This window comes from Oxyura jamaicensis, chromosome Z (genome assembly GCF_011077185.1).
Source record: "Oxyura jamaicensis isolate SHBP4307 breed ruddy duck chromosome Z, BPBGC_Ojam_1.0, whole genome shotgun sequence".
Lineage (NCBI taxonomy): Eukaryota > Metazoa > Chordata > Aves > Anseriformes > Anatidae > Oxyura > Oxyura jamaicensis.
The window spans coordinates 25,076,647-25,092,024 of record NC_048926.1 but is presented as its reverse complement, the minus strand read 5'-3'; the positions used below and the strand labels follow the sequence as shown (position 1 = coordinate 25,092,024).

Below are 15,378 nucleotides of genomic sequence, written 5' to 3'. Positions count from 1 at the left end.
TCAGTGAATATGTCCCACGTCATGTCTGATAGACGCTAAAGATGTGAGGAGGTAAATGTTACCTTAGAAAGATGTGGTTGAAATTTTTAAGAGCTAGGTTTTATTGACAAAGTAACACAAAAATACAGCTTCGATTCTCTCTCTCTTCTGTCTGAGTTAGACAGTATAACACATAAACAAACGAACTCTATTTTACATACATCATCGCTGCATGTTTACAGAATAACTTATGGAGTCATCATCATCATGTACTGTACATGTTTTTTAGCAACATAGCACCAACTCTGTTTTTATCAGTCCTATTTTAAGGAGCATAATATACATATTTTACATGTTGGACAGAAAAAGAAACATTACTTTGAATTCTTTTGCAGATGTAAGCATCTAATTCTCAAAAAAAATGAATTAGTTTTAAGTAAAGTATTGACTTTTAATGGAAGGAATAACAAAGATCAAGGGTCTCCTCAGAGTGATTTATCTAAAGAAGTTTCTTTTTTAACAGTCTCCCCCCCCCCCCTCCAAATTTCATTTCTCTTTTATATATAGGATTTTGATATTTTAACTGCACTTACTTTACAGTTTCAGCACTTTTCACTTTTAAATACAGTATTTGAATATTGCTTTAAACTTTGTCAGTCCAAGACAAGAAAATAGTGAAACAGCATTAAAGAAGGTGCACTACTAATCAAAGACCTGTTTAATCTGTATACAATTTAAGTAATATACAAGTTATTAACTGATGATGCATTAATACATATACATACATACATATCTACACAAATGTATACATATGCATATAAAAATAAAAGAATCAATCTGGAAAACATCTAGTACTAAAACACACAGTAATCAACTAAATCAATAAGATTATACATAGTAACAGTAAATATGCCTCCCAGACTGGGCATACTTTCATTTGTGCCAGTGTGTCATATCAAGGATTTGTTTCGGGCTCAGAAGAAAGAGAGGTCGATCCTATTTGAACTTTCAAATTAAATTCTCTAACTTGTTTGAAAGGAAAGAAGCTGAATGTTCTTAATTCTTGAATGTAAAGCTTGCTAAGTATTAATGCATTTGTAAACATAAAATGCGTATTTTTAAGACCTGAACAATAATAAACATAAAAAATATTGATAAATGGATTTTTTATTAAAGAGTAAAGATGTCAGTTTAAAAATAGTGCTATAGCAGTTTTTTAAAAAAATAACCTATCATTTTTTAAAGTGTGTAGAAGTAATTTATGGAAGGACATAACTTCAAATATGTAATGTAGCGGATGTGTTGCATTACCATTTTAAGAATGCCATCTGCTACAGCAAATTTTATAAACATGGAAAAATAAATTTAAGTATATGGGAGGTCTTTGTTTCATTCCTTTTCTTTCTTGGCAATGGTTAATATCTCCTGATGAGCAGCTACATTCATTTGTAGCTCTCCAAGTGCTTTCCCAAGGTGAGTAAGCATCATTATCCTCATTTTTCAGATGGAAAACTAAAAGATTAAGTTACTCCCTCCAGATCACACAGCATGTAGTAAGCCAAAAATAGAACTCATTTTCCATATGTAACACCCAGTTCTGTGTCCGCTGGACCAGGCTGATTTACCACAAGCATCAGTCACACCTAATCAACTAAATAGCTGAATTTTGGGTGCACAAAACGGAAGTTGCTTTTTAACTGTTACCTTTAAGACTTTGTATTTTCACTTGTTTCATAGGTGCAAATTTTCCATCTTACTAACATTGTATTTGCAAAATTTGTTTCAGGTGAGCATATTAGTTACAAAGCTTGTACAGCACAGTGTAGAGAAAAGTGGAAGCAACACACATACTTTAAAAACTGTTCCACATGGAAAAATCTTAAGAAATGAAGTCAGACAGACAACTCTGCAGAACTCTACAAAAACTCTGCCTAATGTACAAGTGTGGTCAACAATGCAAATAAGTTGTAAGGTTGCACAAGGATAGCATACATTTAGCATACCTTACCAACAACCCCTTCTTCCCCCACCTGCCCCAACAAACTTCCCCAATTCCCATCGTTATATAAAAAGGTGGGCTTCAGAAAAAGTATAACAAAAACATTTCATATGCAGGAAAAAGCTCTCCTACGGTGAGACACCAAACAGATAAGACATTTCCTACAAGAAGGTGAAACTAAGAGGGCAATACTAAACTACGTAAGATGATATCACGACCGTAAGCCCAGGTTACTGTAACATAAAACCACTGCAAAAACATGAAAAAGAAGATGGGGCTAACATTCAAAACTGAGAAAAGAAACACCTTTTATCTGACAATAAAAATGTAGCAGTGTCTCAAGGAGGACAATATGTATTTACACAAATATAAAACTAATTACTTAAAAAACAATGATAATTACTCAAAATACCTCTACAAACCCAGGGCAGAATAGTGAGAATCTATTAGAACCATTCCATACAGTCTGCTGCTGTCACTAGTGATTGCACTATAGCTCTTTCATGTTATTAACAAGTTAATTCTGATGACATAGCCATTCTGAGGTAAGAACACAAGAAGAGCTCAGACCAGAGCTTACATAAATTATAAATAAATCTAGTTATATAATAATTAGTGTTAAAGAAGCTTTGAAAAAATAAAACTCATGAAGCAGGCTGCATGCCAATAACTATTTGGAAGAACTACTTTTCGTTTCCCTACTGTAGGATTTGCAAATTCTTAAGCACCCCAAGCTAACCTTTCCCACAAACTCTGTAACAGACTAGACTGATGATATAATGCATTATTGCAGTTCCTGTGTTCCCAGTACTTCCAGGAAGAGATCCTTTACACAAGAATAGAATATACTTCAGAGACAGTCGTAATACTTGCTATAGTGGAATTAGACTGAATAGGCAGAGTAATCTAAATGATAAGAATGTTTTGCCCTGCCAATATTACCTCAAAAACCGAGAAATCAAAGTATTATTGAATGGGTGATCTAATTCTAAAAGTATCTCTGTTTGAATACTGAGGGAGTTCATGTTTACTATTTTTCAAGGAATTCCGTAAGTGTGCTAAATTTGAAATTAAATGTATTTATCACCTGGCTTGACAGGTCTGCAGCTTGACCTTGACTTTTGTCAAAAGCTATTATTTCTGCTCTACGCATCACCACTCTAAAGAAGTTCTCAAAGCGGATCCTAGTTAAGAGTTCTGTGGAAGATTCAAGGAACAGCAAACTGTATGATTTACTACTCCTTTCCTAAACAGATTCCATAGAATTCTGAGCAGAAGAAAATAAAAATCTATGATAGATAATACTTTCAAGAACATACACTGAATATAGCAAAGAAAAACAGTAAGTAAAGCAGTACCACTTCTACAACTGACATAACTCAATATACATAATAATTAATGAAAAGGCTAAATTATTGCATCAAATATATTCTCTATAAGTAGCTCTTCACCACAAGAGCCTTCCCCTCTTTTGCTGTATGCTTTTATCATGAACACCTTTTACACTCAGCCTTGATGTTTTCCCTAAATTATCATGCACTGGGGGCAAGGAACGTATCTGATCTTCTCTCAAATCCTACTCAACTCAACCTATACTTCTGTACAGCTTTTTGCTCCATCCAACTGCTGCTGCTGTAAGAGCTCATATCCAACTGTCAGTTCTCCCTCTCTCTGAACTATAACAAATTTCTTCCTATCAAAGTAGTATTCTCTCCTCAATTTTTTTTTTCTGAAATAAATATATTTTTAATTATCATATATAGCATGCTTAGGGCTCTAGATATTTAGGGAACCAGTTGCTCAATCATTTTTATTATCTGAAGTCCTAATGAGAGAACAACAAGTGGTTCAGCTTTTTTTCTCATTAGCTGTGTTACCGTAGGAATGTATGATGACTTCCCTCTAGCTTCTCTATCTGAAAACATACCCATCCTCTTCACCCCTTTAATCATTCCTGCTCACTGTATTATTTCGTCCAGCACATTATAACCCTCCCCATCATTTATGAGTTTGGCTTTTTAGTCCATCTTTTCTCTCTTCAAAAATTTCCATTTAAGGGATGACACACATTTCTGGTGTTTTCAGATATCCATTTTACACTGATAGCTTGCAGATGTCTCACTTCCTATTTTTAATTGGTACTATATCTTCACTTATCTTTCAAGTTTTCAAGGGTATTTCACTATCTAAAACTCATTTGAGTCCAAATGCATGAGTTCTGTGTGCACATGCATAAAAGTCTCAGTAGTAGCCTCCGGTGACCTCAGTTACCTGTTTCAGCTGGCCCACTTGAAGGTAGACTACACGTACCAGGGCAGAAGCATGAACATGGATTTACTATGTTTTCCATATACAATAGGAAAAAAGTTATCTATAAATTACCTGAAAAAAAAAATAATTTTTCCTGGAGTAAACTATAATATGCTTATGTGTGTCTTTATATGACAGGTAAATGTTTTATGTGAAAACATAAGTCATAAAACCAAATGAGCTGTGGGACAAAGTGTCAGGTTGTACACTGTAGTTGCTATTCAGAGATATTTTGTTTTTGTAGGTTTGAAGAGATCTAGAGCATTACTGTAAAACACTTCTTGTATTTATGCTTTCTATAACGTTCAGCAGCTATGAATGTAGAGTTATAAGTTTTCTAAAAGCTGTATCCAATTACAGTCCTGAATGATTTGAATAATAGACTGTCTGACATATTCCAAGATAAGTGGCTGCTACATTTCTTTGATATTAGGGTCATATACTGTACTTATCTATTTTTACTCCATGCTCTCCATTGCCTAGTAATAAATTAATTTCTCACTGTTAGTTTGGCATGTGCCCTACAGTTAAATTCATTTTCTCTCCAATTGAAGGAAGAAAAAGTTTTCTGAAGTATGACAACTATTCTTATTTTTAGAACTAGTGGCCACAGATTAAATTCAGAATACTATTTTAAGAGGGACATTCCCACATAATAACTTTAGTATTTAATTTTTTTAATTCCCTGGAACACAAAACACCAAGGACAACGCAAAGGACCTCACGGACATCTGCAACTACTATCAATGGCAATGATAGTTACAAAGCAGGTAATCACTATGCAGGCAATAACAATTAGTGATGATGTAACAGGCCATTTCCAAAGCAGGAAGTATGAGGAAATGGTCTAGCTTCTTCACTGATCACGTATTTTACCAAGAACTCAGCAGTACCAAGAAAGAAGCATCTTGTGTAATCAATTGTTCTATACAGAACTTCTTCCTTTGTTTAGCCTATACCTTCCAGCTCTTTCTAATGCATCCACTTCATTGCAGCTACCTTCTGAAGAATGGGGGAAGCAATGACTTATAGTTATTGTGAGGAAAGCAAGCACACACGTGGAAAGTGGAACATGTTCATGTATTTTAGATGAAGAAAGGACTCCAGACATTGGTGAACAAGTGCTGTTTTCAAGCACCCAACGTTACCGATTGCCATTTTTAACTTACCCTCAAAGAGGATAATTCTGAAGTACCAGAATCACCAGAATCATTCTTAAGCAAGCCTCAGAGCAAGAGAAACAGATGACAGCCTGTGTTTTGATCTGTTAAGGTCTTAAGGATGGCAAACAAGAAATCGTGACATTGCAATCACAGAAATAACTGCACAATTAAAGGCAGGCTTTCTGCCTAGCACTGCATACTGCACCACAGAGTAACTAACATAAGACAGCACCAGGCATTTTCAGACTGTGCGACACGTGAATGACTATGCATCAGGTAAAGTGTGTGTCCAGACTGTTACTGGACCGCTTGGAATTTAAATTGTATCACAGTTCTCTCAGGTTAGGCTAATACCCACCATACTCTCTGCAAGTTTATCTTTTAAACACAAGATCTTAAAGTCTGTAAATATAACATTAAACAGTTAGCTAAAATCTTTTATTTTGTAAATAATATAATTTCTTGCACCTTCTTTATAAGTATTTAATAACTATATACTTTTGCAAATGTACTGCTCTCAAAGCCCACACAAAGTACCTTAACAGAGATTATTAAAGTTGCAATGTAGGTTCTAGATACCAGCCTTGTTTCTTACATGGCTACGCTAAAAATTGTCCATGCCTCTTTTATTTTCTTCTTGTCACTCCCACAAACTTTCACAAGGATTTGTATCGCTCCAATCCCTTATTAAATTGCAAATTTAAATTGGACAAAAAACAACACAAAGCAAACAAACAAACAAAAACCCTACATTAAAATAAAATTAAAATTAAAATAAACAACACCAAGAACACAAACTACTATCCTTTACTCCAACAAAGGAATGCCCTCTGTGACTTTGCTAACCTTAATTATACCGATAGTTTTGAGATTCCCTAATGGAAAGTGCTAGAAAGCAGAAAGCACTAACTGAATGAATCATGACACATACTGATACACCACTGATTGTAAATCTATACCCTTTTTATTTGCACCCAGGGGCTATGATTTGTACACTCATGAAAAATTACTTCCAAGTTGCAAAATGTCATAATTGGAGTCATGTATGTTAAATAATCAGGCCGAGAATTAACAAGTATGTGATTTTATGTAGCTTATTTTTGATACAGTAGCAGCTAGGTGATTTGAAAGTTTTCTGTAGTTTGGATGCTTAATTTGTAAAAACACATTTCCCTAAGGCAGAGTACAATAATAATAAAAAAAAAAATTGAAAGAGAAGGTTAAAATCCTTGAAGGCATCCTTCTTAAATATGCAATTTTCATTCTTTTCTCTACCTTCCTAAATGCAATTATTACGGATCCAAAAAAGCTGCCAGACCTGAATGTAAACCACAATTTTATGCAGGACCTTTACAGTATTTCCAAAAAATCACTCTGGTGACTGCCTCAGAAATACAAAATGCTTAAATTAAGACACACCCCTCTCCCCTTTTTTAAAGGCTACTTACATCAATGACTGATGAACCTGACAGACTTAATCCCTCTAGGTCTGCTGTTAAACTTGGGGACAAAACAGCTGCTCTAGGAACTGCCACAGGAGTTGTCACAGGGTAGACTAGAATTAGAAAGGCAATTGACATTTAGCTAAAAATACAAATAAAAGTAATGGGAAGGATAATAACATAATTTCATTAAGTCTAAAAAGATTTTATGTCTTGATCTAATTATTTCATGCTTATGTCCCCTAATCATAAAACATTATTTTCTCCAGACATAGCAGACATGCTCAATATAAACAATGAAAATATAAATAAAACTGACATATGTATAGACCACACACATTTTTTACATTGAAGATATTTTGCTCTTCTTTCTGACTTCTTCACTCCATTTTATCCTTCAATCTGATCCATACTGTGCAGCACATTTTCAATGAGTTATGTGCAAAGTACATATTAATGCAACTCTAACATTTGTTGCATACATAGAAGAAAATCTGAAGACCTGCACTACAAACCACAGAGAACAACAGCACTAGCTCTACTGTACCCTTCCAAAACTACATTTTAATCTGTTTTTTGAATTGATATTTTTAGTATCTTGTTATAGTAGCATAATTGCTTCATAAATTGCACAGATGTTGTAAAAGAAACATCCATTGTTACCTGAGGAAATAAGCCCACTTTAACGGAAAACAAATCTAGATACACAAAATTCTCAAAATAAATCCCAATGTATTTACATTGTAGTTATACAATGTAAATACAATGTATTTACATTTACAATGTTTTACATCCCAATGTATTCCAAAATTTAAAACTATTTTTCAGTTCTATAATAAACAGAATAATGTATTATAATAAATTTGTTTTTAAAAAAAGTTGCTAGTCTGAGCAATATATATCTGTTTTTTATGTCAGGAAACTGGGACAATAAATGAACAGAATCAATGTTTAAGACATTTAAAATTTCACTGAGTCAACTGAATTGAATATACGCCATAGAAAAAATAAGGCTTCAATCAAGATACTTACAGTCATCTAAATCTAAGAGAAATACGTCTTGCTTACTTGGAGTTTTTCCATCTTGCACAGTTTTTTCTTCTTTCTGTCAAAATAGAGGAATATTTCATCTTTTACCATATCAACGAAAGAACGGTCTTTTATATATCTATAGTGGCAAAGTGTATTTTCATTGCTTTAAAAGAAAAATGTGTCCATTTCCAGAACTTAGCATTCAAAGAATTCACCTATTGAGACAGAGTTCTTTGTACACACAAGCTGAACCCAAGCTCTACATTTAAGTTATATTTCACTCCTCTGAAGCCCATGTTTTGGTCTAATATTAATAACAGTAACAGCTGTTACTGAAAGACAACATTTGCTGACAGATCAGATGCTTCTTTGATACCATTAGAGACATAAATGTTTAAAAATAATACTCTGTTTCTGTAGGAAAAACAGGGCAAAAATAAATCATAAGGAACCAGTATTATTTGCACTTTTCTAGGAGAAGGGAAACCTGTCTTATCATGTAATGGGATACTACTTAATTGCTGGAGAAAGTCAACAAAAAGTTTTTTTTTTGTCACAAAAAAAATGCAATTTTAATCTGTAAGATGAATTCTAATACAAGGATCACCAGTATTGTCAGCATACTATTGCAGAGCAGAGTAGTAATAGAGTAATCTCAGTGACTTGGCGTACATACAATTTCAAAAAATTTGTTGCAATACAGCTAAATAAAACGTTACAGACATGCTTAGTAAGAGTGAACATTGGTCATATCTACAGAACATCTAGACAGAGACGATTCAAGACAGAGTTTAATGAATCACAGCTCAAAATGGGCTCCAGATACTGGATTAGTAAAAATGATTGATCTTTGGACACTCACAGAGTCTGGACACGTTACCCACTGGATGCTCTTAAGACAGTTTTTCATCATGCTATTCCCAATCCAATCTTAAGCCTCCTTTGTCTGGATCAGCTGCAGAACTCTGCCTTTGGTCTGTCTCTCTGGCTCTGTCACCAGACAGCAGGCTTCAACATTCTTTCAGATAAATTTGTCAACTGCCCTGAGACCTTAAGACTGCTCATTACTCAAGCTACTAAAAGAATTCAAATGTAGTCTTTCCAGGAGTTCCACTTCCATGAGCTTTTCAGTTTACCAGCTTTGTCTTCAACAGCCTGTGACAGCCAAATCCATACACACGTGTATTATTCTTTTAGCTTTTCTAATCAGTGAAACGGATCTAAACAAAACACTAGAACTCCATAAGCCCATCCTGGGCTCCCTTACTTAAGCTTTACTTACAAGCTGTCACAGTCCTTTCAGGCACTCAGGATACAACCTCCTAAAGGAGCCTGGAAACCCTCTCAAAAGCTCAACGGCTAGGTTCATTTTCCTTGATTGTCACCATAAAGCAAAATGACCCCTCTTTTCTTCCCTTTCTTCTAGTCTCTCAGTCTCACAGTCAGTTGCAAGCTAACACTAATGCTGGGTTCATTTTTTCCAATCTTGCAAGAATTTCCATGGTTCCCTCCAAAGAACACATACGAAGCCATGTTAATGTTCTCGCTAGGTTAAACCATTGATATTAATGACTACCGGCTTTACCTAGCACAAAATGACACTGCTCCTCATTTTCTTCTGATAAACACAAGGCTCAGCCATATCTTGGTTGCATCAGAAGGTATGGCGAGCAGTCTGAGAGAGGCACTGGAACAAGTTGTTCACAGAAGCAGTGGATGCCCCATCCCTGGAAGTGTACAAGACTATGTTGGATGGGGCTTTGGGAGACCTCGTCTAGTGGAAGGTGTCCCTGCCTATGGCAGGGGGGTTGGAACTGGGAGATCTTTAAAGGTTCCTTCCAACTCAAACTATTCTATGATTCAAACATACAATATTCACTTACATGGTGATTACAGACGTGCTTTAGTTATTCTGGAAGGAGGAGACTCTTATGGACATAGTAGAATGCAAGTCACTTACTTTTATTAGATCAACATACTTGAATGGTCCTTACTACTACAGTATTTGCATGTTGTATTATCACTGATTTATTTGACCCATGACATCCCTCTGGAACAAGGAAATATTATAAAATATATTTTAAATGGTCTTAATATGATTCCATTCCATATATGACTTGTCCAGAATTACTGAGAGACTCTGTTGAAGAACCATCTCTACTGAGTGCCACTTTGGTCACAAACACAAAACTTCATTTTTTCTTCCAATGAGGTTATTGACAATTTATTTGACTGCTTCTCGCTATTTTTTCTCATCTGTGAAATGAAGATATACAGTTTACTTTATAAATGACAGGTGTTAGTTGAATTATGTGCTTACTTTTATTTCTGCACTATGATCTTATTTGAACTATGAGTTACTTCAAGTCTAAGAAGTCTCAGAGAAATCATTTAATGACAATTATTTTAATCAATAACAAGTCTTTTTTTAATCTCCATGTTTTGAGCATTAAGCCATGAAACACAGTATCTGTAACTCTTTTACTGCACATTATGTAACACAACTGACTTAGTTTGTTAAGTATAAAATCTTGGGATACCTGAACATAATAAAAGAAAACACAGTTATGCAAATATATTAGAAAAAAAAAAACTCTCTCACTCTCTACCTCCATCTATCCTTAAGATTCATTTCTTTCATCAACTACAAAATAAGTTTCAAAGATTATTTTTAGCTAGTTTTAATATTTGCTCCTCTTTCCAGCAGGGAAGGGATTTTCATATTCCATTTTATTATAAAGCCAGTTAAAATCTATTAAAAGTGGCTCACTCATATGAGAGGCTACCACAAAGATAAAAATTTTGAATGTGCTTGAGTTTTACTAACAACAATATTGCCCAGTAAAAAAAAAGTTTTTTAAAAAAATTAGGAGTCAGATTCAAGAAATTCTCTTACTGTTCATCTGTTTACTGAAGGCAGTTAAGGCAAGACATTCTATGAGGCAAAGAATACAGAAAATGTTTTTTAGATTTTTTTTTCCTGTTATTTATCATTGTAAAATGGTTACTAAGTACAACACAAAGCTTGATAGGTAAATTTATAATATAAAATGTATTTATGCACTGATTTTGAACCTATGATGTGATTCACCCTTAGAATTAAAAAAGTATTTCATAAAACTTCTTACATTTCAAAAGAAAATAAAATAAAGATGCAAGTACAGAAACGTTACATTGAGGTAATGCATGGCAAGAAAAACTTATACAGCACAATTTATCAGTACACTGTACTTAAGGACAATCAGTTTACTGTAAAACAAACACACAAACAAAAACAAACACCAAAGCAAACAACAAACAACCCTATTGTCTGGGAAATGCAAAATCAGAGGCAAACAAAATCAAGATAAAGCTAATATTAAAGTATACTGAAGTCTTATTTTCTACTTCAGTCAAGTGTGTCAAGCTTAAATAAATACTCAGCTACTTGTGTGTGTACACACTCATATAGATACACATGTGTATATATATTGTGCTAAAACATTAAAGAAATCTAGTTAAATTTGTCTTGTCTATTAGACGTGATTATTTTTTCTTTTTTTTTTTTTTTTTCAATGAAAAGAAAATTGATTGGCTTTCTAGGAATAATAAATAGCCAATGACTGCAACAAACACTATCAACAGATATTTCTATTGAATGAAAAAAGCTTTGCATTCCAAATCAAGAAAATAAAAAGGTTCTGACGTGTCTGGCATTCCCCTGTAACATGATTTTTCTTTTTCTTTTTTTCTTTTTTTTTTCCCTTGAAATAAATCTACAATATAACCCAAACAGTTTCCTACCACGAGAGCTCACTACAGGAAAAGCAGAATACTAAACAAAGAAGTTAAGCTATATTCCATCAAACATTTCTCCATTTGCAATTCATCTTGGTAATAGAGATAGAACCTGGTAAATGCATATAGGACTTGAAGCAGGAGATTTCTCTTGCTCAATGCATAATTCATGTGCTCCGCCTGCAAAGTGTGTAAAATGAGAATTTCACACCGCAGCATGAGCCATGGAGCTGCAGAGAAAAGGCAGATGAAATCATATTTTGCTGTGTGAATTTTATTTCTTATCCTCCCAATATTTATACGAAACCATCATTGACAATCCAAATGCATTGACAGATCACCCACTGTTTCCATTGTGTTAGCACTTGAAAAGAGATCAGGCAGAAAGATAGACAATTTGTTTTTGTATATTTTTTAAATAGTGGATCAGGTTTTTAACAGCTGAGTGACTGTATTATACTTGTATAAGGAGGTCAATAGTAGCTGATTTTAAAATCCCACTGTAGAGACATCTACTTACATATGCATCCTGAAATCTGCATTTTAGCTCTACAGTATTTATGCTCAGAGTACAGCATGTATCTGAACACCTCAAACTACCTATATTTCAAAATGATATAAAACACTGCAGCACAAGAAAGTGACTTTTCTACTCACTGCAGCTCAGTTATGGTGAACACAACAGCTTTTTCAAAACAATTCTTCAAGAAAATAAATAAGAAAGTATTAATAATATATTCAGAAAAAAAAATATCTGCTTTTGTAACCTATTTTTCTGCTTGGAAATGCATGGATGCATATACAAATTAAGCTCCCATGTGAGAGTAATCAAACCTTGTTTATTACGAAAATTCTGCTAAACATGGCAAAGGTAACTAACAAAACAGAAAGAATGGTAGTCAGCCCTCAGAATGTTATCTGTGTAATAGAGTTCATAATATGTGGCAAACTAACTACTACTACTCTTATCAGTATGTATTTTAGAAGATATTTTTAGTTTTAGCTGTAAGGATATAAAATCTTTATATCGAAGGATATAAAGTTTTCCCACCTATGCTGACCAAATTAAGAATGTCCCACAGCAGAATAATATAAGCAAAGCTTTTTCCAGCAAAATCTTTCAGTAAAAAAATAGGCATTTCTGAGGGCCTGGATGAGAATCTACTTCCTGACGGAAGGAAGCAGAAAAATTACAAGATTTTCATAGAAGTAAAATAAACATGGCTGGTTCATGTAAAATATACTTTGATACAAGGGCTCCAGTCAAGATTTTATCTGAAATGTTCTTTAAACATTGTTAACTATTGCTTTTCTTTCCAAGTTGGAAGGACTGTCAAGGTTATCATCAGTTAGCTCAACTAATGATCACAGGGCTCAAAATGTATAACTCTCCAAAAATCTGTTAAGCTACTTAGAAAAACAGTCACTTTTTACACAAAATATATGTTTCTCCCCTCTACTCCCTCATCTAATTATGCTTCTGAATATAGCCAAATATCAGAAACACTCGAGGTATAAACTCAAGCATCCAACATCAATTAAACTGAAGCTAACTCTATAGTCTAAAGATTAACAGAGTACAGTGAAAGTCCTCCATATTCAAGAGCTCTCCACTCCTAATTCATATATAACTAACGTATATATAAACTTCACTGTTTTCATATACTAGTCCATCAGCCATGTTAATAGTTTCCTAGTGAAAAAGAATTAAAGGAACATAGTTACTTAGCATTTGTATAGTGAATTCTATGCTATCTTACCAATTATCTCCCTGCCTCCTCTTTTTTTTTTTTGCTGCCATGCACATAATTTTAAAATTTGCTATTTATTTTTGTGTGAGATTTGAAAGCTTTACAATTTTTCAATTCTACATTTTGACTCTGATCAAGTCTTCTGTCAATGGCTTATAAACTTCTTTTGTTCCTAGCACATTTTTTTTTAGGTGCTTCTTAATCAAGTAAGGCTTTAGTCAAGTATATCTATTCCTGCAAGGTTCTTTTTCTTCTCTTAAGATCCAAGGGCTTGACAATTCTCCATTGACTTCAACAAAACAATCCCAAACAAGCTTCTTGGACATTCCGGTTCTCCTACTACTCAGTAATTGACTTCATACATTCTTGATCGCTGTTTTAAAATACAAAATGCTTCTTTATGCTAGTAGTCCTCACATATCCTGTGAAAGAACCAGAACAGCTTAAATAATTGTAGTGAAAAAAATAATGAAGGCTGGCCCTGATATTTTGAGAAAAAATGGACAAATGCAGCAGAGAGAACACAAAATTGTTTGAATACAGTTTTGCAGTGGCTGCTCAGAGCTAAGCAGGTCAGAGTTCCTATTATTTTCTAATGGAAATATCTGTGCTACTACGAGGACCTGCAAACTCTTAGAATTAATTTATGCTCCACCTAGCACCAAAGAGCTCATTCTGAGAGGGCTTGGCTTCTCTATTGGAAAAAAAAAGAAAAGAACCTTATTTTCTCAGTTAAAGGAAATACACAAACTGTTTAATAAATTTACAGACTTCCCTCTTAACTATTTCTTATTCATACACAACCGTCCAATACCTTCTGCAACTGCATCAAATGCAACAGAATAGTCCTGTTTTGACTACTCAGCAGTCTACACTGGAATCCTGATTGAAATATGCCAGTTTGATTTAAAATACTTGAGTATCACTTTATTTTCAACACTGTTACAATTCTAACATGCAAATTATTATGATAGGAAATTATGATAGGAAAGGGAAATCTTTGAAAATGGAAAAATAACTTCCGGAAATTATTTTATCAGATTCTCCTAACAGATTTAGAATAAGGTTCCTCATTTATTTATTTTTAATGAAAGACAGATAAATAGAATTCAGTTCATGGTAGTTGTCTTAGGTCTACAATGTTGGCTTGAGTAAAATGAACTTCTAGCCTCTTTCTCTTCACCCAGGTAAGCAATTAAAACTTAGCTGATACATAAATGGTTATGTTGAACACTTTTTTTATCTTCACACATTTCAGCATTCAATATAAAAAAAGGTACTTGAAAGTTTTCTACCTCAGAAATATAGTAATATATATAGAAATATATATATATATAAATATATATATATATAAATTATATAGAAATATAATTTGAAGTAATTGAACCATTTATATGCCTTATTCCTATCAAAAAGAGAACAGTAAATGTTGATTACTCATTAGGAATATTAATTCTGCTAGCCTATGTATACACCTCAAGTATAGATGCATTAAATGCACTGTTCTTAATTTTAACAGGAAGTTTTAAAAGAAAGCCACTGGTTCCACTAAAATGTCTTCAAATCGTTAAGAAACTCATCATGTCAGACCCAGGTCCTGTAGTAATTAGGATTCCATTTTAATATAATTAACATCCTAAATCAGGCTGCTATTTCTGTGAAATACCCACATACATATGTTTTCACCAATGACAAAATAATTAAAAAATTAGGTTCCCTTATTTTTTTATATATCTGGTATAAAAGTGTAACAGAATTAAAACCCAAATATAGTTTTCATTGTGAAGTATTCTTACGTAAACTATCAGATAGTTGTTGCTTTGGGATGGGTCTTTTATGAAAGGTCAACAAATATTTTCAAAAACTATGTTTTGTTTTTTTAAGATATGCATAAAATCACAACCCATCTCCATTCCGTCATAAAG

The 15,378-nt window shown here is 33.6% G+C and overlaps 1 protein-coding gene across 5 annotated transcripts in view; it reads right to left on the bottom strand.

Moving 5' to 3' along the window:
* Positions 1–15,378, bottom strand: part of AP3B1 (adaptor related protein complex 3 subunit beta 1) — a 157,263-nt gene that overhangs the window by 48,217 nt on the left and 93,668 nt on the right. For 4 of the 5 annotated variants that reach the window (XR_004746162.1, XR_004746161.1, XM_035309917.1 and 1 more), the window contains exons 21-22: positions 7,926–7,998; positions 6,900–7,006 (exon numbers count right to left, since the gene is read on the bottom strand). The exons of the other annotated variant lie outside the window; for it this stretch is intronic. Coding sequence is in view for 2 of the 4 variants with exons in the window: in XM_035309917.1 (XP_035165808.1) it covers positions 6,900–7,006; positions 7,926–7,998 (180 nt within the window). In the remaining 2 variants the exon portion in view is untranslated. The remainder of the gene's footprint in view (positions 1–6,899; positions 7,007–7,925; positions 7,999–15,378) is intronic. 5 annotated transcript variants of the gene reach the window in all.